Source organism: Carettochelys insculpta, chromosome 9 (assembly GCF_033958435.1).
Source record: "Carettochelys insculpta isolate YL-2023 chromosome 9, ASM3395843v1, whole genome shotgun sequence".
Lineage (NCBI taxonomy): Eukaryota > Metazoa > Chordata > Testudines > Carettochelyidae > Carettochelys > Carettochelys insculpta.
Window position 1 is genome coordinate 12,407,515 of NC_134145.1, and position 24,896 is coordinate 12,432,410.

At 40.1% G+C, this 24,896-nt stretch overlaps 1 protein-coding gene across 3 annotated transcripts in view; it reads right to left on the reverse strand.

The window, feature by feature from the left end:
- Positions 1 to 376: 376 nt before the first annotated feature.
- The window catches only part of NDC1 (NDC1 transmembrane nucleoporin), a 29,781-nt gene continuing 5,261 nt past the window's right edge, over positions 377 to 24,896 (reverse strand). For 2 of the 3 annotated variants that reach the window (XM_075002510.1, XM_075002508.1), the window contains 16 exons: positions 23,633 to 23,734; positions 22,761 to 22,935; positions 21,182 to 21,320; positions 18,304 to 18,412; positions 16,643 to 16,694; positions 16,032 to 16,164; positions 12,878 to 12,970; positions 10,223 to 10,304; positions 9,178 to 9,336; positions 7,545 to 7,811; positions 7,282 to 7,400; positions 6,938 to 6,988; positions 5,455 to 5,518; positions 3,128 to 3,228; positions 1,713 to 1,873; positions 377 to 673 (listed from right to left, as the gene is read on the reverse strand). In XM_075002510.1, the coding sequence (XP_074858611.1) occupies positions 610 to 673; positions 1,713 to 1,873; positions 3,128 to 3,228; positions 5,455 to 5,518; positions 6,938 to 6,988; positions 7,282 to 7,400; positions 7,545 to 7,811; positions 9,178 to 9,336; positions 10,223 to 10,304; positions 12,878 to 12,970; positions 16,032 to 16,164; positions 16,643 to 16,694; positions 18,304 to 18,412; positions 21,182 to 21,320; positions 22,761 to 22,935; positions 23,633 to 23,734 (1,871 nt within the window). In that variant the 3' untranslated portion in view covers positions 377 to 609. The remainder of the gene's footprint in view (positions 674 to 1,712; positions 1,874 to 3,127; positions 3,229 to 5,454; positions 5,519 to 6,937; positions 6,989 to 7,281; positions 7,401 to 7,544; positions 7,812 to 9,177; positions 9,337 to 10,222; positions 10,305 to 12,877; positions 12,971 to 16,031; positions 16,165 to 16,642; positions 16,695 to 18,303; positions 18,413 to 21,181; positions 21,321 to 22,760; positions 22,936 to 23,632; positions 23,735 to 24,896) is intronic. The other variant, XM_075002509.1, reaches the window with a different exon arrangement.

Consider the following 24,896-nt stretch of genomic DNA (forward strand, 5'->3'; position numbering starts at 1 on the left):
TATCAGGAGGCAGAAATATTGCACCCTTTATTCCATAGCACAACTTTAATACTTCTGAATCACTGAAAGCAAAAGCTCCTTGCACTACAGAATAGTAAGGGCCAGATCTAAAATGGTATTGAGGTGTCGAAAGATACACATAGGTGCCTAATATAAATATTAAAAAGGCCTACCTGCATCTTTAAGTGCCTGAGCACCTTTGTGATTCTGGCCCCCCACCCCACCCCTTCAATATGAGCTGCTAAGCAACACACACCTGGTAAAACAGGTGAAGCGACAGATTAACCCTGTTCTCATCAAAAGCAGATACCAATCTCATAAAATGATGAGGTTTCATCAATTGTCAAGAATATGTAAATTAACCAATTTTTTTTTGGGAAAAAAAGAACTTTATTATACAAAAAAAATCAAATAAAGTGATCCAAACAGAAGACTTTTTTGTAACTCCTCTAAGAGTTGCATTCTGTGATTTACATTTAAAATACACTTTCTGAAAAGGCCACCAAACAAGACAGGAAGACTAATCAGTCCCACTTTCTTCCTGTTCAAGAATGAAAACCATGTCCTGTCCATCTGTAGCAGTATCAGCAACATAACCTATTTACTTGACTATTCTTTGAACTCCAGGAATTGCTGAAGTCTTTTCTTATGCTCTGCAGACACTTGAACTGCACTAGAACAAAATACAAGCATAATTTTTTACATTAACATGTCACAACAACTGTACAGCAAAGCCTTGTATGTCAAACAGTCTAAGCAGAAGTTGAAACCAATAGTTGGGAGTGCACTAGAAATCTAGAAAACCCAGCTGTGTTGTGTAATAAAAACTTACATTCAAATATTAAGGGCAAAGACAAGCGAATTCACATTTGGAATTGGACACCTAGTATTTTTTAATTAGTGAAAGGTATTAGTTCTTTTAAACCAGATCCAAAACAGTAATTCACTTATAAACTCCTTTAGTATTTGCAACTCTTCTTGCAATGTAAACAATTTTAAATATAACTGAAGTCTGCAAAGGAAAAATCCCTTATAAAGTAGTTGTTGCTCATGTGTTACTGTTACTTTCAAAGTTAATAGCATGGTGGCAAAATGCCAGAGGAATGATGATCTCATAGTTCATGTAACTTCCATCAACTTTCATGTCCACAAATTAGGAATGAGGCTGCTATTGCTTTTACAAAAACAGCATAGCCAGCCAGCGCCTCACAGTCATGTTTCAGTCTATTAGGACTCTACAGATGATTAAGCCTGCATATAATATAAATTAACTGCCGTTTGTGTGGGGCAAGAACACAAAGACAGACATGGACTGGGAAACTTCCCTTCGTGTTTTCAAATAGCTGAGAATTATTGTTTGATGTCCTGTTAAGGTCGTATTTATGGGTTTCCTTTTCCACAGGTACACCTGGGCCTTGTCTATACTTACAAGCTTACAGCAGCACAGCTGTACCAATACAGCTTTGCTGCTATAAGAGCACTCGTACAGTCATGTTATGCTAAAGGGAGAGAGCTCCCCTGCTGACACAGTACAACAAGAGCAATGGGCAGCGACAGTTATGTCAGCAGGAAAGCATACCCTGCCAGCATCATACATTACGCACCAGTGCTTACGATGGCAAAACTTTTCGCCTTCTGGCCTTTGCTATACTATATGATTACATTCACTTTAACAGAACTAAGCAAATAACTGCAAATACAAAATGCCTTACTTTAGATGTTGTCCAAAAGTAGTAGTCATCCGGTATATTGCCGTTTTCAGAGATGCTCTAAGCGCAAATCGTAGCGACTTGTAAGAGGTGTCCATCACACTTCCCAAAATCCTGGAAGGTTTGCTGGAAGCATGAGGCAGCTTGAAGTGCTTGTCTACCACCTGGATTGACAAGTGAATGAGAAGAACTGTTCTGTTGAATTTATTTCAAACAAACTCAAGTAATACAAGCAGTCGTGCCAAGTGAAGTGAAGAGACTAACAGCATATTCAGAAGTTTCACCACTAACAAGTACAAAAAAGATTGGAGACAGCTTGACCCAACATTCCTTCTGCATTTTGGCCAATGGGAATAGAGAAGCAAACTTTGTAAAATGAGACTCTCTATTTAAGGATGCTTTAAAATGCTGAACATCGTACAAACACAGCAGCAGAAGGAACAATTTCCAAATTTGCCATGACTAATCTTTTAAAAATAAGGGAGTATTTTCACTGCATGTTTTGGGAATGTCTTATGCTGAAGAAATTTGATTACCCCTAAAATTCTAAGGCTCTTCCATTAAAACAGAACAGTATTATAAGTAGCATACAACATTACCTTCAAGAGACGTGCGTGTATAACACATCCCAAATACATCACACAGTGATGTGATAATTGTTTGGAAAGTCATACTCTAATATTTGCAGAGAAACACGAAACAGGTGTGATCGCCTGAAATCTGTTGGCTCTGAAATTGAAATGCTGTACAGTAGACCCACCAACTTACACAATTTCAACGCGTGTGTTTCTTGCAATAATGCAAGTCAAAACTGTGATTCGTGGGGAGCTGGGAACCAGGCAGCAGCCTGGCTCCCTGCTCCCCACCACTCCTGGAAGCCAGGAAACTGACTTGCGCTGCTGCGCCTAGCTCTGGGCTTCCTGCCACTCACAGGAGCGGGGACCCAGGCACAGCCAGGAATGGGGGACCCGAAGGCAGCAGGGCCCCTCCCCAACTTGGTCCTAACTTATATGAAATATGACTTATGCATGGTTGCCCAGGAATGCAACCTATGAGTAAGTCAGGGGTCTACTTCTGAGGAACATATGATCAAATTGAAGATTAAATCCTAAAACTTAGGTTAGTAATATTAATAACTGTTACTCCTGTGAGACACTGTAATTGAGTGTTTGGCATAATTTATTTAAAAAAAACTTTCCAAGTGTAATGTCAGTTAAGAAAAATCTAATGAGATATTCAGTTTAAAAAAAGACTCTTGTGCTTTGTTTAGTTTAACAGAAGATTACGATAAGCCATTTGACATATTAGTTCCATTATATACAGTTAGTCAGCAATGCAACAGTATAGCACAGGAAAATGAACAGGAAAACTTCCCCCTTGAACTAAGATTATGCTAAGGACATGTCAAGGATCCTCACCTCCTGAAGAGTAAGTAAGGTGTTCAGAATAGCTGGCAAGGTAGTTTGGACAACTCCAAATCGGTCTTCAGTAAATGAGGCTGCTACCAAACGAGACAGACCTCCAAGCAAAGACAGACATTAGTATTACATCTAGTACAGCCCAGATCCAACTAATCCTAATTTAGTCTTCAGAAACGGAACAAATTTGATATACTTTTAGGGAATTAATAGGCCAGACTCTGGCACCCACTGTGGTTTACAGCATTTGCAACCTGAAGATTCCACTAATATGGAGGCAGATCCCTGGAAGTATAGTGCAACTAGGTGCAGGTTATAGCAGCCCTGTAGCTGCTCTAACTTGCTCCAGGTACAAACTATGAACCATTAATAATTACTGAAACCACATTGCCCATTTTGCATGAATAAAAACTTCCATTTTATTCTTTTAAATCCATTCTCAAAACTCATCTCTGCCATGATACTCACAAATACTCACAACCCATCGGGCACTGGTAGGTAAATGGCAAACTGTTTTACGGGGGTTTTTTGTTTGGTTTTTTTTGTTTTTGTCAAACTATATTCAATTTATATTTATGTTCCTGCAACTCATCTATGCCCCTTTACCTCAAATTCTGTAAATTGCCAGTTTTCTAGCACAGGGATTGCTGTCTTTGTTTGGCTGTACAGTGCCTAGGCTATCACAACAGGGATTTCTAGGTACTAACATAATATAATCAATCAAGTATGTAGCTTATGACTAGGTAGACTACCAGCAGGAATTATTCTGATGATATCTACTGCTTGTGTATATATTTAAAATCCTCTCCAAACTAGGCAAATGGCTGATAACAACCATTCACTTTCATTGCTGCTAACTTTGTTCTCTCCATGACACCTTCCCTCCAGCTGTTGCTTCCATGTATTGTTTGTCTTAACTCAATGTCATTTCTCCGGGGCTTGCACTGTCTTGCAGTATGTGTGTAGAGCAGTGGCTCCCAACCTTTTCAGTAACAGCACACTTCAGTGAGACAATGGCACAGCCATTTTTTTCAGCTGAATCGATTGCTTATAAATGTCACATTGACATATGCACTATGGTTACAGTCTTCCTAAAGAAGTTTGAACACAGTAGTACATACAACAAGCTAAAGGAGGATCAATGCATTAATGTTTCAAATCAACCACAGGATACACCATCTTAGACAGTGAGCACAGACATGTTTTCAAAAAAATCTGCTCAACGCCATGCTAGGGATGTTGAGTAAATGAGTAACCTCTGAAAGCAGCTCCCCTTCCCGCCAGCCCGTTGGAGCCAGGACGCGGTATTTAAACTGCATCACAGCTTCAACAGGCTCCCGCCCTCCCTACCACCTGCCACAGCAGAGAGTGGGGGTGGGCTCCCTGATAGCTCATTTGGGCAGGGGAAGCAACATTTCAGCTGCTTTGTGGTATGAACAGGGTCTTGCAGGGTCAGTATTTCCCTTCACAGTGACTGCAAAGAGCCACAGCAAGGGAAAATTGACAAAAATTTCCGAGCATACTTGGACAATTTTCACAACACACAGGTGAGAATAGCACACTTGTGTAGAGAGTGCTTGTGTTCTTGAGATTACAGCACTGTTCCATATTACAGCATTGTCTCACACAGCTCTGAGATTATCCAACAGGGAACTAGCATATTGCTGGCTTCTATTGTGAACAAGTAAAAGTTAAACAATATGGACATACACCTATCTCATAGAAGGGGAAGGAACCTTGAGAGGTTATCGAGTCCAGTACCCTGCCCTCACAGCAGAGCTTACCACCATCCCTCACAGATTTTTTTTTTAAAAAGCTATTTGCTACAGATCCCTAAATGGCCCCCTCAATGATTGAGCTTACAATCCTGTGTTTAGCAGGCCAATGCTCAAACCACTGAGCTATCCTGACAATAAGCATATCAATTGAAAATGGCCTTCCTTCTGTGGGCTTGTGTTATAATTTCAATGTTGCATATACTTCACTAAAACAAAAGCAACTTTTTTGCCCTGGATTGGGTAGCCACCATGGAGACTAAACCCAGGATTTGTGAATCTAAACCAATGAAACTAAACAGCTTGAGCTAAGAGTTTCAAGTCTCCAAGCTCAAAGGCAGCAGTAAACTCAGATCACTCTAGTCCAGCCACTAGACACTAACAAAACCACACAAGTATGAGTGTAGGTTATGCTTACAGTGGAAAAATTTTCATTTGTATCCATTACTACATAGGTGGATTTAAGTTTGAAAATGGAGCTTTCATGATGTGCACCGCTGTTGCACCAGAAACCCTGAACAATAAACACAAATTCAAACCAAAGTTGCTTACCTTCTAATGCCCAAATATGCATTTGGGCATCAGAAAAGACAGCCTGGATAGAGGCCTCAGGATGCTAAGGAGAAAACACAAGATTTCAGAAAAGCTTCCCTCCCCAGCCAGCCAACCAAAATTGTTTGTTTCAAATATGATCTCAGACATATAACAAGAAAAGTTGGAAACTATGGTCCCCACTGGAGAAAACATGCTACTAAATTTTATTGGAGATAAGTGCTATAGAGACAGCCATTTATCTGGCATTTTCTTGCTATGAATAGTTACCACACATTCATCTCTATTGCCACTAAATATCTGCTGTGGGATCAGTGTGCCTGAACAACATGAGTATGCTCCAGAATGCTGGGCAGACCTAGCCCAAAGTGTGCCGAGCTATTTGTATTTACACACTACTTCCCACCCTGGCAGAAGAAGCTGCAGAACCCACCTGTAAAGCAGGCAGACCTCAGGAAATGCATAAGAGGCAGGTGCCATCCAAAACCTTGGAACATGCACACTGGCTCTGGCCCACCTAATATCCGAATTGCAACTGTGTGATAAACCACGAGAGGGGGCTTTACAAACAACAGGGCTACATTATCTGTTCTAATGTCACAGGGGCCTGAGCAGTGCTTCATATATAAAGAAAGAGGTGCCCGGGCTGAAGCAGGTTTTTTGTTTTTTTTTTCATTTTCATAATCAGTGCAGCAAGCCCAGAGGTGCTATGCTAAGCATTGGCACAGATTAAGCACTGGAATTGAGGGACAATGTACATCTCACAGCTCCGCTGACTGGCTTAATATGGCCCAGTCTCTCACCATAGTTCACAAAGGTCTCTGTGGAGCACCAGGACTGGGGGAAGAAAAACTGATGAGGCAGCAGAAATCCTCTTTTGATACTAATTAGAGGAGGAGATCAGCATCCAGAGATATGGGGGACATGACCTGAACTGCAGATAACATTCATTTAAGTCTATGAAAGAGTCAAATCAGAATGATCAGATAGTTTTGAATAATTCTGGTCATATTATTGATTCATGTATGTGAGGACTGCTTATTTGAGCTTATGTCAGTTAAACTAAACTTACACAATTTAAAAAATGCTGAGCTCAATCTATTTATTTAATCTTTTGTGACCACATTAAAATTTTTAAAAAAAGTTTCCTCAGGAGGTTGACAATCTCTACCAAACAAATTAACAAAAGGTTCCTATGGTTGGTCCACATCACAAGATCAAGTCTCTGAGAAGTTTTAAGTGGTATCACCAAAAACAGGGTGTTAAAAATACAGTGTTTTTATAAATGATTCCAATATTGCAGTCTTCACTAAGTATAAATACAACAGTATGTAAAGTGCAGTAAGACCCTGGAATAAAAGATGCTTTAGAAACATTACTACCAAAATTTAGAGGATTCACTTAATACAAGACTAGAACCTTCCTTTAACCCATGTGTTTCTGGGGTACCCAACCATATGCTGTCACATACATTAATCCTTACCTTACTGAAGAAATACATTATCAGCACCCGTTTTGACAAGAAACTCCGAACCTAAATAAGAGAAAAAGAGAGACACCCCCCCCACCCCCAATTTAAGATTAAGAAAAAAATGCAGGCAAAATTTCTAATGGTCAACCTCAACTTCAGTCCTAAACTTTCTACAGAGAGAGAGAGAGAGTTTTGAAGAATTAGGGTTGTCCTTTTTACAATAAATTAGGTCTGCTAATCTCATAAGGAAGATCATACATTAAAATGAAGTTTCCCTTTTAAAAAAAAATCTTCCAAGCTACATACAGAAACAAAGAGCTGATTTTAACTAGTTTGTAACACAATTTTTACTCTACCTGCTCTTGCTTGTTCTGGAGCCATGTATAAATAAAACTTGGCTGTATTGCTTCATTACCAACTCTTGCAACAGAAATCACAGGGAAGGACTCTTGATAAGAGCCATTCATTTGTAGATCTACAAAAGAAATCCAACCTATATTAGAGAAAAATAGGTAGGCTCTCCCTAGAGCAATAGTTTAACTCCAAAGATAAGGATTTATACAGTAAAGGCAATATTTCAATTATACCTAAAGAGGGGATTGAAGCAGAAGATCCCCACCTGAACTTGATGTCCACAGCTTTGGTCCTCTTCTCATAACATGAGGACTTTGGACTGATCCATGCCAAGGAGAGTTTAAATCTACAATTCCAGCCTGGCGATTTAGAGCAGGAGAACTGAAAGGTGAACCAAAAGAGCTTCCAAGATCAGATGCAGACAATGCCTTTAAGGGTAGGAAGGATGTTTTAACCAAGGAAGGCATGTGGGCTCTAGAAGCAACATGAGACCTCTGTGTATGGAAGGCCATTTCTTCTGTAACAGCTGCTTCTGGTGATGATGAACACATTGCAAAGAGACATACAGTGAACTCATTTTTCTATTAGCATGTCCCCTAAGGTTACAATTCCCACAGCTATTTTAGCCCTCATGTTCTTAATGAAAGACAACAGATTTCCAATAGAACAGCATATCACCACCCCATTCAGAGCCCTTACTTTTTAAGTCTATATTTAACCTTACCTATGGATTTAAGTATTTTAAAGGCTAAGGGAGACCATCAGGTTTTTGGTGCTTTTTTTTTTGGCGGGGGGAAGGGGAGTTGTAATAAACACTAGTATACATAACCACAAATACAAATTGACATTTTCTGTACAATACCTGTGCTTCCAGCTCTTATCCCAAGACAATATGTTAGCCAGAATGTCTATTTGTATCCTAGCCTCTTCGTAAGTGTTATTTGCACATTCTGATGCCAACGTTAGCTGAATCATAACAACCCCCAAACTCCCTCTACCACCTTAAATTAGCAGCAGTAAATTATAGGCAGCAGCAGAGTCACAAAATGGGGTAAAGTAAGATTTTAGTGCACCACACCCTCCACACACACAGTAGGTTCCACCACTTAGTAAAAAGAGTAAGGATATGTCTACACAGCGCTCCGCCCAGCACCGCTGCCGGCAGAACTATGCAAAATAAGATTCTTGGGATTACAAATGGCGTGCCATTTGCGTATGCCCAAAGCTCGTTACCATAGCCCCGTGAGAGTTCGGTGTCGACAGAAGTGGGCGCCGGCATCGCAGAAGCTGTGGGGACATGCCTCTGCCGCCTAAACCCCGCCTCTGTAGCCAGTCCCTTATGCCAAGGGACTGCCGATAGAGGCGGGGTTTAGGCGACAGTGGCACGTCCCCACGGCCTCTGCAATGCCAGCACCCACTTCTGCCAACGCTGAACTCTCGCGGGGCTATGGTAAGGAGCTTTGGGAGTATGCATGTGGCACACCATTTGTAATCCCGAGAAGCTCATTTTGCACAGCTCTGCCAGCAGCGGCGCTGGGCAGAGCGCTGTGTAGACATAGCCTAATAGCTTCCTTAAGCCACACAAAATATGGAAGAAAAAGACAAGCATGCTGTCAACTGTGCTAAGTAAACTGAAAAAAGTCTCTCTCTCTCTCACACACACTCAAAGTTTTCTGTTTTGATTTTCTTTGGTATCACTCATAACACAAATGGGTTAAAATAATTTTTAAGCTGACAGTGGTTCCTTTAATGCTTGGAGAAGAGTATACCTACCCACTTGGTTCTCCACAATTTATATGATTATTACACCATCCCTTACAATATACCATGTCTTTTGGGGGTCTGAAGGTTTAAACCCTACCACAAGAGCTATTATGAATCTTCTCTCACACAGATACCTGAAGAACTTGGGGATCTTCCTAGTTCTCCCGCAGGTGGCTGTTTCACTCTCCCATTTGTGGCTGCAGCTTCCTGCTGCATAATCAGCTTCTGCGTCAAGTCACTCAAAAGATTCAAGCACTCCTTTGATATTGCTGTCCAGTTGTGAGGATGCCCACCTACCAGAGAGACAATTATTTGAAAGTACAACAGACGCGCTCTACTTAAGACAAGTAACAACAAGCCTATCTTGATAGTTGTGTTTATGTTCTATTTTCACTTTTAATACAAGCTTAGTGAATTATCTGAAACATTACATTCCTAGGAAAGCCATGCTACGTTTTCACCATGGGGAGTTTTTCCATCACCAGTTACAGGACAGAGGGGGTCAAATTCTAACCTTTAAGCCATACTTACTGCTCCCTGTAATTTCACTGAGAGTTGCACAGGCAAATTAGAGGGCTGAATTTGGGCACATTAGTTGCTTACTAGCTCAGACTAAACAAGACCAAAAAAGGGATGTCAGTTATGGCAATTAACAGATTCGAAGCTAGTCCATGGCCCCAGAATGCCTGATGGAGTGCAATAAAACATCCCAAAAATGGACTCAAGTCAGTTTTTATTGACCTATAGCAGAGCTTAGTGTATGTTAGGAGGTTCATACACTATTTATGTCATAGCCATTGTTTGCTTTCACAGCTGCAGGGGTGATTCTCTGATGCTTGGTTTCCTCTCACTCAAATCCTCATAGTAGACTTTTAAACATGTTATTTTATCATTTGGTTTAAATTTAGAATCTGTGATGTCAATACCACCCTGCTTTTGATACTCTGGAATTTATGTTTCCTCACCATTCTCATTTAAATCAAACAAATGACACCAGTATTTAGTAAGTTTAGTAGAGGAGACAACACTATCAGGCTTCACCAAATGACACCAAACTGATGAGGGATCTTTTATGTACGAGGCACAAAGATGTATGTAACATGTTTCAAAGCATTACATAGTATTTACTAGAGCAATTCATAAAAGTTTATAGCTATGAATAATTCATCTTTGGAATACCTGGCTGACTGAGGCTGAAGACCTCTTGTCGCCGTACAGGAGAATACTGGGAAAGTAACATCAAGTCCTGTAAGGCCAAAAACTACAAAAGGAGGAACAAGTTATACAAAGCAACTTGACTATTTATACTCACTTCAGTCAAGGTCCACTGGTTTTGGTTGTGGTTTCAGCACAGACTTCTTCTTATAAATATTACCTCTAATGAAGTGAATGGGATTTGTGCTCAGATACCAAAACCAAGGGCAAAACTCAGACATATGACTGAATAAATTTAAACATGGGGGCTGTCTCTACACTGGCCCCCTTCTTCGAAGGAGGAATGGGAATCAGCCTTAGTGGAGAATACTAATAAAGTGCTATGATGAATATGCAGCACCGTAGTAAGCTAATTCTCCCCGCTGCAAACTTTGAAGCGCTGGCACGCCATATAGTCACAGGCTCTTCAAAGCACCCACGCAACTTCAAAGTGCCCTTACTCCCAAAAAATTTTGGGAGTAAGGGCACTTTGAAATATGAAGCACCTCATTAGGTGAATTCTCCTTGAGGCAAGCGCTGGCATGCTGTGTAGTCATGGGAACTTCGAAGTGCCCTTCAAAGTTGTGCAGGTACTTTGAAGTGCCTGCAGCTACACGGCATGCTGGCACTTCTAAGTTGCCATGGGGAAAATTACCCTAATGAGGGTCTGCATATTCATCACAGACTTCATTAGTATTCTCTGCGCAGGCTGATTACCATGCCCCATTCAAAGAAGGGGGATAGTGTAGACATAGCCGGAGAGCAAGAGCCCCTTACTTCGACAATTGGAAAACTATTCATTTCATATTGGGGCTCTTGACTAAATCAGAACTTGGTAGAAAACTTTGCAAACTTTATGCTTTTTTTTCCCCCTCCTTTGTCATTGCGTAGTCTAAAGTACTGGTTTCCAGCTACAATGGTTAATGGACAAAAGACAGAAGTCATATAATCTGCTTAGAAACGAAAGCATAATTTTAAGGTAAGTTCTTTCATTTCCTGCCAAGGCTAGAGAATAACTTGGTCACGTTATTTAAAAATTGTGCCATGCCTCTAACAGTGGAAATTTGTCAAGGACCAAAAGACATCCAACAATTCTGTGACTGAGTTATATTCTGACTTCAGTAGTCGAGGAGCCAAACTAGCAATCAACATTACCTCAATAGTGTGAATGTACTGTTTCTTTCACAATAACACTATATAGGCATGCTATATAAGCATCCTGATAGTATTAAATCAATCAGCTGCAAAAAACAGTAGGAGACACATTAAGGAGCCACCTGTGGTTCCCAAGCCACAGCCTGAATATTAATGCTGTGATTTCTCAAATCCTGAAGATATAAACAAAACGCAGTTATAGGTTACACTTTCAATAAAGCTGGAATTACAACTGCGGGTACCATTACATACTAATTAAGGTTTGCATATCTTTAATTTTGTTGATGGTCAATTCTCTTCCACAAGACCTCTTCCAAAATAGAACTGGAACAATGGGGAGTTGTAGTGTATCTTAGCAATAGTGTCAGGTAAGCTATAAGTCTCAAACAATCCATTAAACCACATGCCTGTGCAAGGAAATAGTCTCAGATCGTTTGAAATGTGCAGTCTCAAATTGGTGTCTTACAAACTAATTGGCTGAAGTACTATAATTGGTCACTTAAAAAAACAGTTTTACAATATGTCATTGTCAAATTCACAAAAGATTAATTTTTGTGTTATTTGTTTTTAGAAGCCTTTTCATTGAGGAAAAGGAAACTTTGGGTGTTGAAGATTCAGAAACACAGGGATAAACAATAGGAGCTATGCAGAAGCATCAGAAGTGTCAAGTGCTCAAAAATGTGTATATATTTAATCTATTACATGCTTAAAATGACAAACTATTCACCTGATAAATATACAAACTTGAAAAGCAGTTACAAAGCAAATGGAATTTCATATATGCTTTGTTTTAAGAGAAGTGTGCTGGAATGTACATACACAATTAAGTGATAAAATACCAAAATCGGTGTCTTTTCTATCTAAATTAATCTTCTTCCAGTTTTAACACTGATCCCATGAAACAAACAAACAAACATAAAAGAAAGAACTATGAAACAAACTCCTGTCTTTAGGCACAGCACAACTTTCCTGACCATTCTGAATTAGGCTGATATTTAAGGAACAATTCCTGCAGTCCAATCTATTACAAGTAAGTCACCCATGATCTGCTGCCAGGAGTCTTAGGGTATTTCTACACGAAGAAATTATACTGACCTACACAGATATTAATGTACAACCACCACAGTAATTAAATTGCTTTTGCATGTCCACACCTCGCTCGTGGTGTTAGTGGTGTGCATCTTCACAAGGACTGCTTGCACTGATTTAAGTTTCAGGGTTGGGCATTGTGGGATGACTTCTAAATGCCAGCAACAGTTGACATAAGCACTGCAATGTCTATGCTGACACAGCATCCACCTAAATGCTATGCCTCTTGTGGAGGGGGAGTTATGTCAGCAGAGCGAATTACATTGACAGGAGTGACATTTTAAGGTAGATACTTAGAGTTAGGTCAACATAAGCTGCCTTGCATCAAGCTAACTGGGTCACACAGACCAGGACTTACTGAATACTCTTGTAATAGCAACATGGCAGTTCAGATACCTTTATAAGGAGGGGAGGGTTGCTGTTTAAGATTTTAGGCAGGCATTGGTCTGTCTCCTCAGCAAAAGTTGGCTGAACAGGAAAATGATGCGCCTGAAATTAGAGAAAGTTTCTAAGTTTGTTCATCACTGATACATTATGCAGAACAAACACTGAAGTAATCCATTAGTATAAAACAAATTAACTTTTGTCCTTTGCCAACTGGAAAACCTACAAATGTAACCAAAAGCTTTGAAAAACCTGTTAAATAAGCCAGTGGTTTTTTAATGCAGCACAAAAATGGACTTCTTTATCTACTTTTAAACTGACAAGAAACAGACAAGTCACCAGGGTTCAATTTAAACTGAGTGGCTATACAGCTGCCTAATTAGCCCTGCACAGGAGCTCTGGGGTTGCACACTCCTCCAGCCCCAGCCAGGCGCTGTCCAGACTGGGGCACAGGCACAGTCCGCAAGGGCCAGCAGGGAGTTGCTGTGGCTGGGAGAGATGCACTCCTTCAGCTCCAGCAGCAGGACAAGATTATGAAAGGGGCTTTAGAGGCTGCAGCCATGTAGCCCGTGTTCTGAGCCACCCCTTCATTGGAGGGTGGGGGAGTCAGCTTTGCACACTCCTGTTCCCTCACATCCTTCCAGCTCTGGTGGAGCTGCCCTGCCAGCAATGCTGGGGAGCTCTGTCCACACAGCTCCCTTTGACCAAGAATCATGGCCAATGGGAGCTGTGTGCAGCAGTGCCTGCAGATGAGCCTAGGGCAGCACAGAACCCCATTTTCCACCCCCTGCATCAGATGGAAGCTGCACCATGTAAGCGATCCACACTCCAATCCCCTGCCCCAGCCTTGAGCCCCTTCACCACTCAAGCTCCCTCTTAGATCCCACACCCCAACCTCTCCTGCCACAAATTGTCCCTGTGCAGAAAGAATTTTGTTCTCTTCATATCTGTGCACGTAGCAGAATTCATTCTGCACATGGTCATAAAATATTAGATGGAGCACTGCAAGTCACTCACTATTTTTAAGCTACAATCCCTCACTTTATCTTAATACCCTCCAAGTAACCCTTGTGGTTAAAGGGTGAGGACAAAATCCCATGTTTTACTATGTCTTATTAAAAACCACCAATATAACATGTAGTGATGCACATCCCATTGCCATAAGGGTATATCAATCTAAACGATATTGGTCAAACAGCAATGTCAGAGTTAGACACAGCTAGCCGTGTCCCGAAGGATTTGAAGTCATTAAAGTGGCACTGCCACAGCCAATATTTCAAGATCAGTATTAATAAGCCCTTAAGTTAAAATGTTTTGTTTTAAATAACTTGTCATTTTGATGCTTACATTTTTATACTTCCATATTTTTGCTTCCTAATTCTCATGCTACAGCATTCAGAATGCACATATAGAAGGATAAATCAACAAAAAGCTGATTTAAATATCCATCAATGTTCTTCCATTCACATTAAATTTAGTTAAAATTATATGATGTACAGTTTGGGTGTACACTTGCTGGCAGTTTCAGATTTAAAGCACGCTAACTTTGAAACTTTTTTGGTTGCTGTTTTGTCTCCCTCCCCTCCACTTCTAAATATTTTTGTTATGTTTAAAAAATAAATAAATAAAATTAAAAAAAATAAATGACTTCAAGCAGAATAAGAAATGCTTGAGACACCAATCTGCTTATATTGCATTTAACTATATATAAAAAAGCTTTTGGAGCTGATCTAAGAATACTACACGCAAAACATCACCTCTGATGGGTAAACCAACTTCCCTGAGGTCTCTTCTGCTGAAAAGCCAGAAAATACTTTAGAAGGAAACCTCAATGTTTAGAGACACATATTGATGCCTTTCCTAAGCTGGACACTCATCAGAAAGTTCTGATTTGGAAGTTTCTTAAAACAAAATAGAGAAACTAAAAATACCACTTGTCAAATCCAAGTAGGGCAGCAATAAAACATATGTAATTCTTAAGGATTCTACAAAAGTGAATAGAAAAATTTAATTAACTGAAAATTTTATTAAGAGCTGAAGTAATTATATCCTTGGCTTTCTGAAGGACTTGAGGGAAGACGAATACATCCATTTAAATTTTTGCATTTCATTAATACGTTCTAATCCTCCTTTGAGGCACTGAAATAGTTTGTATTAAAATAAAGTGCTTTAGCTTTCAACTTTTGTCATGCTTGCCTTACTTACTACTATCATCCTGGCACAGTCTTCCAATCATAGGGGAACAAAAAAAAAAAAACATTTTGAAAAATGAAGACAGAAGTCTCCTAATGTTCTCAAAGGAAAGGGGAGTACATAGTCTCCTCTGCCCCCTTTTTTTTTTTTTTTTGTTAAGCTGTAGCCCAGCAAAATATGAAAAAAAAAATGCCACATTATGTGGAGAAGGGGAATTCGTATTCTGTGTCTTACAAGAAAGTATCTAAACTAGACAATCAGGAATAAGGCTCCAACTCTTTATCACCAGGAATTCACTGTTTCTTCTGTTTTAATGTATTTAAAGCTGAGACCAAGTCAGATTAAAATAAATCTTTCAGACATATTAAACTGAAGCTTAATGATTCAGTAAAAAAGGAAAGCAGCATATTAATTCCTACAATGCTTTGTCGTCTCTTTCAACAGCTCAACCCATGTTCTGTTAAACCAAAATAGTTTGCATTAGAGTTATGCACTTAGAGGGCTTTGTCTGAATTTTCTAAGAAGATACAGTTCATCAAATGTTGGCTGAGCACATAATGTTCTCTCTCATTTCAAGATGAGGTAATACAATAAAAACAGTTAAGACTCTTCAAATATTAGAGAACAACAAGAAGTCTTGTGGCACCTTATAGATACGTCAGTGTATAAGGTGCCACAAGACTTCTTGTTGTTCTCAAAGCTAGACTAACACGGCTACCTCTCTGATTCAAATATTAGCTTTCCATTACAACTATAGTTGTGTATAGATGCCACAGCCTATGTGGTTAGAAAGGGGAAGAAATACGGTTCAATCAAAACAGGATGGGAAGTATCCCTCAGCTAGTTAAAGAATGGTCCTCGCTACGTTATGTTTCAGAACCACTGCTTTAAATTATTCATAAGCATATTTCTTCTGGAGTTTTTTCCCTACAACACTGACATCAGCCCTGCATAACAGTCACCAAATACTAACCTCCGTAGCATAGATTTTGAAGAGCAGCCATGCAATGTGCCAGGTAATCAGAAGAAATATACTACTTAACCAGGTGTGGTAGAGCAAGGATAGATCCAGAAGACCAGTAAGTGTGTCAAGAGGATGAAGTTTACTACGAATAACAAAAAAAAAAATTTACGTGTGCATACACCGACACATTCTACACTGGAAAATGCTTATAACTGACTTCTACAAACACAATTTTTAAATCTTAGTGAGAATACTGTTACTTGCACAAATATTTTATCAAAAACCCATTTAGTCCTTTCAACTCATCAGCACTGACGGTGTTCCTTATAACGTTTTCTATCTGCAAATCAGCTGTGGCGTACATGAATCTCTTCTGGGTGAACACCAAAGCACTCAGTTTACAGGGAACACTGAGCACTGATGGTTCCATAAGATCCAAAGCCCTTCAATCAACTAACAGTGATTTAAGCTCCCGACATTTGCCACCTTAAACATAAAATAGTCCTAAGAAAAGGAGTATTACAAAGACTGGGAAAAGGAGAATATGTATGAAATACATGTGACTTGAGGGAAAAATATTACCTTCTTGTAATCTAAAAACAGTCATTTGTACCACTTACCTATCTATCTGAAGGTCCATTGTGGTAGTTATCCACGCTCTTGGGATGTACCCTAAGTAACAGCAAACAGAATTACATGTAAAAAGAGATCTCAAATTCTAAAAAGTGTATACAAAAAGGCTTATAAGAACTTATCAGAATGAATGTGGATTACACACAGACAAATGAAAACTGGCAATACATGTAGAGTGGAAAAAGATGGTATTTTTCAGAGGCTGACTACAGAAAGAATGCATCTTTTAGGACCGAAAACCTTGACTTTGAATAAGGAGATGTAACTGGTGGGGGGGGGAAGGCAGGATCTCTCAGTGGTCTGAGCATTGAGTGTGCAACCCTTGAGGAGACCATTTAGGGATCTGGAGCAAACAGATTTAAAAAAAAAAACAAAAAACCACTATCAGGGATGGTGCTCGGTCCTGCCAAGAGGGCAGGGGACTGGACTCCATGACCTCTCAAGGTTTCTTCCAGTTCTATGAGATGTGTATAAAAATTTTTATTCCTAGGTCTATTAGCAGCTTCTCTAAGGCTCAGTTTATACCACCATTTTACTGTGTTGCAATATTCTGGCTCAGGGACGTGGAAAAAAAAAAAACACCCCCCGAACTGAGCAAGTTACAGTGCTGTGAAGTGCCACTGAAAACCAGGCTATAGTGCTGGGAGCTATTCCCCTCATGGAGGTGGTTGACCTAGGGTGCTGGGCAAGCTCTCTCTCAGTGCTCCTGCCACAGCCTCGCTGCTATGTTACAGTGTTGCTGCAGCTACATTTCAAGGTTACCAGTGCAGAAGAAGCCTAAGGGTCTCATCCAAGTTACTTCTGCTATTTTGTTTCACTCTCCTGCAAAACAGATCTGATGCACATCTACCTCAAAAGGGCTGTTATAAACATAACTATTAGTGTCACATTTTGAAATCCCCAAAGGAAAGTGATCTAAAATACTCTGCATTTCTAAAGTTCCATCATTACACACAGAAAATAATTTTTGTATTTACATAAGAAATAAGTCAAAAAGAAGAAGAATAGTTCAACATCCTTTAGGCTAAGTAAGAATTTTTAAAAAAAGTGTAAGAACAGTAACTATGCAACCGATCAAAATTCTATTAAATGGTTACCTGTGGACTTAGAAGTAGGGAGAGAAGGATGCTGAAGGAGTGCCCAGACACCTAGGGCCCCAGCCGGCTTTCTCCAGCTCTGCTGCCGGCAGGCAACCTGGCGCACATGGGGTCCCAAATGCAATCCCCATACCCCGGGCTCTATCCTTGGCTGGCAGCCAGGTGGCAGCCCAGAGCAACCTCTGCTGGTCACAGGGCTGGCAAATGCAATGGACCCCAGCTGGCAGCCCAGAGAGATCCTGGCCATGGGGCCAGCAGGTGGAACCCTTGGCAGAGTTTAACTGTTAACAGAAACCAATAAGCATCGGCATATAGGTTAACCCGTTAAATTTTTACATCTCTAAGGCTTAAAAACAAGATTGCCATAATGGAGTGGCTGAGCCAGTGAGCCATTCATCGATATTTAATCATGATGGTGAAAAATACTTAATTTTACTTGCCCAATAAAAAAAAACCCTACTCACCCTGGACAAGTTATGCGTAGGGCTGAATAAAGTTAAAGAATGCTTAGTACATAAGGAGAAGAAAAAAAAAACTGTCAGAACTCTTACCAAAAAAATAGTATGCAACACAGACGTTTCTAATCAAGTACAGTGACTCCACACAACTATGCTTAACCAGCAGAGGCACAGATCTTCTGAAACGTAAGTACTTGTATTGCTAAAAAACAAAGAGTAGTTAAAACATTTTGCATTCAGGAGGAATCAAGTGTAATAAAGTCCTTTAAAAATGCAATCAACCTGAAAGTCTAATCAGCTCTACAAGGTTAATTAAAATTAATTTCAGGTGTTATCCCATCCAAATCTCCACCTTTTAGTTTCTGCAACTGAGATGAGTAAGAAAATAAGTTTTTTTCCCGTTCCTGTATGAAAAACAGTATCTACAATTGTGCACACAAAAGAAACAGTAAAATTTAGCATATATATACGCAATTTGCTGTTAACTGCACAAAGTAAATTGGAAGTAGAAGTAGGCTTCTTCTCTATTATCTTAATTAGAAACTGAGGTGTGCTATAATAAAGAGAGAATTCCAACAGCAGTCTGACTTTTAAATTTATGACAATGCTTCAAAACCATGAAATGCAGGCAAATACTTAAACTTCTTGCACACAATTATATATACTTCTTGCACATTGTTCCCAAAGTCCCCTGGAGTCCATAAAATCTTAACACCCATTCCCACCTGCCAAAAAAAGAAAAAGAAAAAAGCCAGGGGACTTAGCTCCTCTGCTGCAGCCGCCACACGCTCCTCTCACCAGGATTGGGGCATGTACGTGGGCAAATAGCACTCGCATACAAACCTCACCCCTGGTTGGAGGAGCATGAGGCAGGACGCCTTCAGCCACACATGGTGCAGCCCCAGCCATGGTCTAGTAACTCCAGCTGCGTGGCAGGTTCCAGCAGTTCCAGCTCCAGTGACTGCAGTCTGGTAAGTCCCTGGCTTTTTTCAATTTTTTGGGGGGAGGGGATGAGAAGGGGAGGGACTGAAGCAGCCTAGCAGGGTGGGTGCATAGTAAACTCTCGGAATTTAACAGACTGTCAGGGTTAATGGACAACCCTTCCAGTCCATTAAATTGAGGATTTACAGTATAGAGAGGGTTCTAAAAAACAACCAGATATATTCAGGGAGGATATTAGCAAGGATGGGCTAGTGTCCCTAGCCCAGTGGTTCCCAAACTTTTGGAGATGGTGACCCATTTTGACAATTCAGTAAGACTTTGCAACCCAAGGCAATTCAAAACCGGGGCAGGGGAGGGGGAGTGTTTCTCCCCTCAGAAAAAAAAATTTATATAAGTCTGGATTCACCTGTCCCCAGAAACCTCACAGACCCAAAATGTACCTCCCCACCTACTTCACGTGAGCACCACTGCTGACCCCCACTGTTGCTTTGCCAGGGCACCACCTCCGTGCAGTTCGCCACAGCCCTCCTACTCCCTTCCCTGACCTGCAATGCTGAAATGGGACTCAATTCCTTTGGCTTACTGGTCAGGTTTCTCCTGCCAATTAAACTCATTTCCATTTCAGCACAGCAGAGCAGGGACTGGGAGCTGGACGAGTGAGAGGTGGCAGCCACAAATGGCTCCTTAAAGAGCCAGCCCAGCCAGCAACCATTAGAAAATCTAATGGCAACCCATGTTTGGGTAGTGACCCATAGGTTGGCAGTACACTCAATGGTTTGTGTATTACAACAAAGATTTTAACACCAGATTACAAAGGGAGACATCTGAATTGGAAGTCATTTACAAGGCTGATACCTACCACCGTGGAATCAAAGATCTCAATTACCTTATGCATCACAAGAACAACTTCCCCCATCTTTGATATTCGCAGGGATGACAGGCATTTCACTTAACTGTCTCTTTCCAGAAGTTTTTTTTTCCTCTTTGCCCCTCCCACCTTTTTAAATTTTTATATTTAGCTGACTCTTCAGTTCTCTCATTTTACCTCTCAGTTCTGCTCCAGAATCTGAACTAATGGGTCTTTCCCATAAAAGCTCATTACCTAATTAATATTGTTAGTCTTTAAGATCCTACAGAACGGCTTGTGTTGCTTTGTTGATTAGCTGTTCTGTTCATTCCCTCTGGGGAACTTGGCACTGGTGGGCCAGATGGACCTTTGGTCTTCCATAGTATGGATGTTCTTATATGCTAGATTAAAACTAAATTTAAAAGTGTCTACATGTTTTGTCTAGTTTAACTAAATCTGTTCAAGACACCTTCAGCTAAACCAGTACCTCTCTGTATTTAGACCAGACCCTGGTCTAGAAACCAACTAGGATCCATCATGGCTCTTGGATTCTGAGGCAGTAGCAGCAGAAAGTGCCTACCTCTTCAGGTACCCTTTAAAAGCACTCAGTAGCTTCAGCGAATGCAGAATACAGCAGCCCACAAACACTATACACATGTAAGGGTAGCAGAGGATGCTGGCTTTTTGCTTCTGAGTCAAGCTGTTATGATTTATGCTTTAGTGGCCTGTTCACTGAAAGCTTATTTTCCCCCATGTCACGAGGCTAAGAATACACTAGGTCACGCCTGCTGTCAGTTCCTGGAGTTAAACTCAATGGCAGGGCACTCACACACCTGGAGTTCACAATCCACAGTGGTCCACCTATACCAGTTTACCATACTTCGGGGTTTTGTAAACTTTACTTGGCTGTAATGCTGAGCGTGCTTTGGTTTATTTAAGCATTAGGCTTTTATGGGACCTGGGGAAGGACCTTTGCTAAGATTTACGCTGAAAGCCTTGTTTGTTCATTTTATAATGGATTGGCTTTATAAAAGAAGGCAAGTGCTTGGCCACTGGCACTTACATTTTGATACTGGAAGTAGACGCCTTTCCCTCATCCCCTGCCCAAAAAAACCGAAACTCAAAAAACCAAAGTTACCCTTTTAATTTGAGTTGACTAGACATTTATCTTTAGTCTCTTACCTGTACGATTGGAAATGGCAAGTAGTTCATATTGTTAACAAGGTATGAGAGACTATAACTGTAGCCCATGAAAGCTCCAGAGAGCAGGAGGAAGAGGTGATACTCATTTAGACACATATGCTCTACAGCACCATCTAGGCTAAAATGAAGAAATAGTTTATGTATAACAACTTGTAATACTGTAAGTTATTATTCTAAACTTTACTTAAGCTTTTAACTTTAGTGAAGCAGAACTTTGATTTTATTTATCCAATTGGCGTAAATGAAAAATACTCTCAAGTATCAGTGAGGGATGTATACCAGAGCAAGTTTTATCTGAGCTGTGAGGCCTATTACTGTTCTTGCTACTTATATATCACAGGGTGAGGCAACCAAGATCTACTGAAGGTGACCTTTAGAAAAGAAGACAGGTGCTTAGATCATTTTACAGCTACAGGGTCACATAACCTTGTCAGCACTGAACGTGAAGGAAGAAAGATTTAGATTAAATCAGTGACACTCAGATTGAGTCTTGTTAGCTACAAGTAGCTCATGTACCTCCTGTAGCTCTTTGCAGCATATGACATTAACTTACTGATGTAATCATTTACCTAAGTTATGAATCAAATTGGGGTGCTTTTAGCGTGTTAGAAACCAATTGTAATGAATAACTTGCATTTTGGTATAAAATTTGTTTATATACCACATATATATATCATACAAACTATTTCCCCATCATGCTATTAAAATATGCATATACATAGTACTATAGAAAATGAAACAAGGAGTTTACACTGTCTCCTTCATATAACGTTGATCGCTAATTTGGCATCTGGACTACTGAGCTCTAAGTGCCACTGGGTTAGCTATTACGCAAAGCTTTCTAACTGCAAAGGAAAGTTAAGGACTGTAGTAGAATATCAGTGGAAACTGTGGAGGTTTTTTTAGAACAGGTTATAAAAGCCACATCAGGTAACATCTAGGTATTGTTGGCCCAGCCTCACTATCGGGGGCTGACTAGAATATGAAGGCCCCTTCCAGTCCTACATTTCTATAGTTCATTTTCATTATTATTAACTTAGATGTTCGTGACATCTGATCAAGCTTTTTTTAAAAAAAATGCGAACATCAATGTTTATAAATTTGACATTCTTCACAGAAGTACTCTTCTCCTTCCAGTACTCAAACTAAAGCAAATTTAAGAAACATAAAATTGTTCATCTTTTGCTAGAAGTTAAAGGGTTATTTCCTCTAAGACAGTGCTTCTTAAACATTTTGATAGCAGGGAACACCAAACAACAATATTTTTCATGCAAAACACCTACGGAATTTTTTTCAGAAAACAAAAAAATCAGACTGAGGGAAAAAATAATTTTAATCATGCATAACAAGCAATGAAATAGTAACACTGTATCTGGTTTTAATAACAGAAAATATACACCATTGGTGTACGATATCAAAGTGTCATATGTTTGCGGCACATCAGTGTTCCATGGAACAGTTTAAGAAACGCTGCTCTAAGAAGATCCATCAGTGACCTCAGTGTGGTACACACTATACTATTTGTGCAATATTTGTTCCATTGTTAACCACAAATCACCTTTCTGAAGCTGTGCAGGGTAGAGCAAGGAACTGGAACTTTCCCTTAGTCATAACTGCAGCACACCACGCCACCAACATTCCCATTATAGCATGTACAACTGAATGGACAACTTGCCGTGGGTGAATAATCTTTCCTAATAGTGCTAATCGAGAGCAGGGAATAGAAGGCACAACTGCAAATAAGAAGCCACAGAAGATTATCATTTACTGCTAAATAAGACTCACACAACTTGTATTCAGTTTGCATATGATACTTTTGATACCAAGAAAATACTATTTCTATCAGCTTATGGCTGATTATAACTAAAGTAACTGAGAAGCAGGGAAGAGAGTTTCAGAGAAGTAGCATGAGAACAACAGGAGGTTCCCTACCCATGCCAAAGTGAGGTCATCGTAGTGGGGAAGAGCAAAAAAAAAAAAAATTGCTGGTGAATACATGGAAATATATAGCAATGGAGCAAGCTTATACAGAATTTTGAATTGGATGGAGGAGACAACACAGGGTAGTCTCTTCTGCTAGTACATTCAACACTGGGGATCTAATTCACCAAATGCAAGTGGGTTTGTTGAGGATACATAAAAGAATCCAAATTCTACAGAAAAGTCAAAAATTAAAACAAAAACAGAGAGTTAAAATAGGATGGGAGGCTGGCACAGGGGGTTATTCGGTGTTTCTAACCAAAGAAGGGTCAATACGAAGTCCCTATAATAGTTCAGTCACTGTCAGCTACCTAATTAAACTAAACTTAAAGGCATTCCACTTTCAACCTATACATACAACATAGATAAAACCAGTATATAGCCTATATAATCAAATCCTTCAGAACAGTCCTCTCACTTTGCTAAAGATCAAATACCGTCATAACCCACCTGCATAAAATTCAACATTGAAGATGCTTATTATCAGTATCACCACAGACATAAGCAGCATACAAAAGATGGCATAAGAAGTATACCAATCACTGAATGAATCTAAAATGAAAGAGAATATGTTGGTCATATGGTGCAACAGTACAGTAAACTACAAAATGTTTAATGTTAAGCAAGTAGATACATAATGCAATCACAACAGGTTTTTGAGAAGGTTGTATTTTGTAATACGCAGGTGCGATAGTCCTAGATTTAAAAAAAATCATTTTAATGGAGCATGTTATGTGTTCTGGCAATTGGATTTGTCATTTACAAAACACAGAGAATGCTTCAATTTGATTTGGAGACATGCATGTACTTCTAATTGCTGAAAATAGAATTAATTCTGCTATATAGCACCCATACACAGACAAAGCTTACTATGAAAATTAATGTCTGGTCTACACTGCAAGGTTCAACAAGAAGTCCTGTAGCACCTTATAGACTAATAGATATTTTGGAGCATAAGCTTTTGTGGGCAAAGACCCACTTCATCAGATACAGAAATGGGGTTCTGGAGGAGGGTCTAAATTTATAGGCTTATGAAAAGGAAGGAGTCCCAGTGCAGAGGAGGGTCAGAGCTGACCAGGTCAATTCAGACATGGAAGATGTGGTCCATCAGCAGCAGCTAATGTTCGGTTAATGCAAGCTGCCTGGAATCAACTTAGCTGCATGTGTGTCTATGCTTCAATCCACGTTCCACCATTGTAAGCGAGGACATAGTAAAACAAGCCCCAAAGCGCTGCTGAGCTATGGTCAACTCACTGGGGTTGACACACCATCAACATACACATCGCATTCGTTACCTGTCGACTGTAACAAACCTCTGGCAGCCATCCCAAAATGCCCAACGCAGACCACTCCATCCACAACTGTGATCTCCACCGCTCAGGGGCCACAGACTAGAAAATCCCCCATACTGCCAATTAAAATTCCTGACAGTTTCTGAAATGACATTTCTTGATTGCCCATCTTGGCAAATAAACCTCTGCTACTCTTCATTGTTGTGTACAGCTGCCCAGTTAATCATGCCAGTTACACATTTCAGATGTACACTGACGTGGAATAGACAGCACACATTTGAACTTCTGAGTGGGGCAGGGGGGAGAGGATTTGTAGGCACAGCTCTGCACTAGCTGCAGAAATGCCACATGTACAAACAGATTACTTGGGGGATACAGGAGAAGAGATCCAATGGGAGCCAGCAGCAGCACCTCATGGAAGC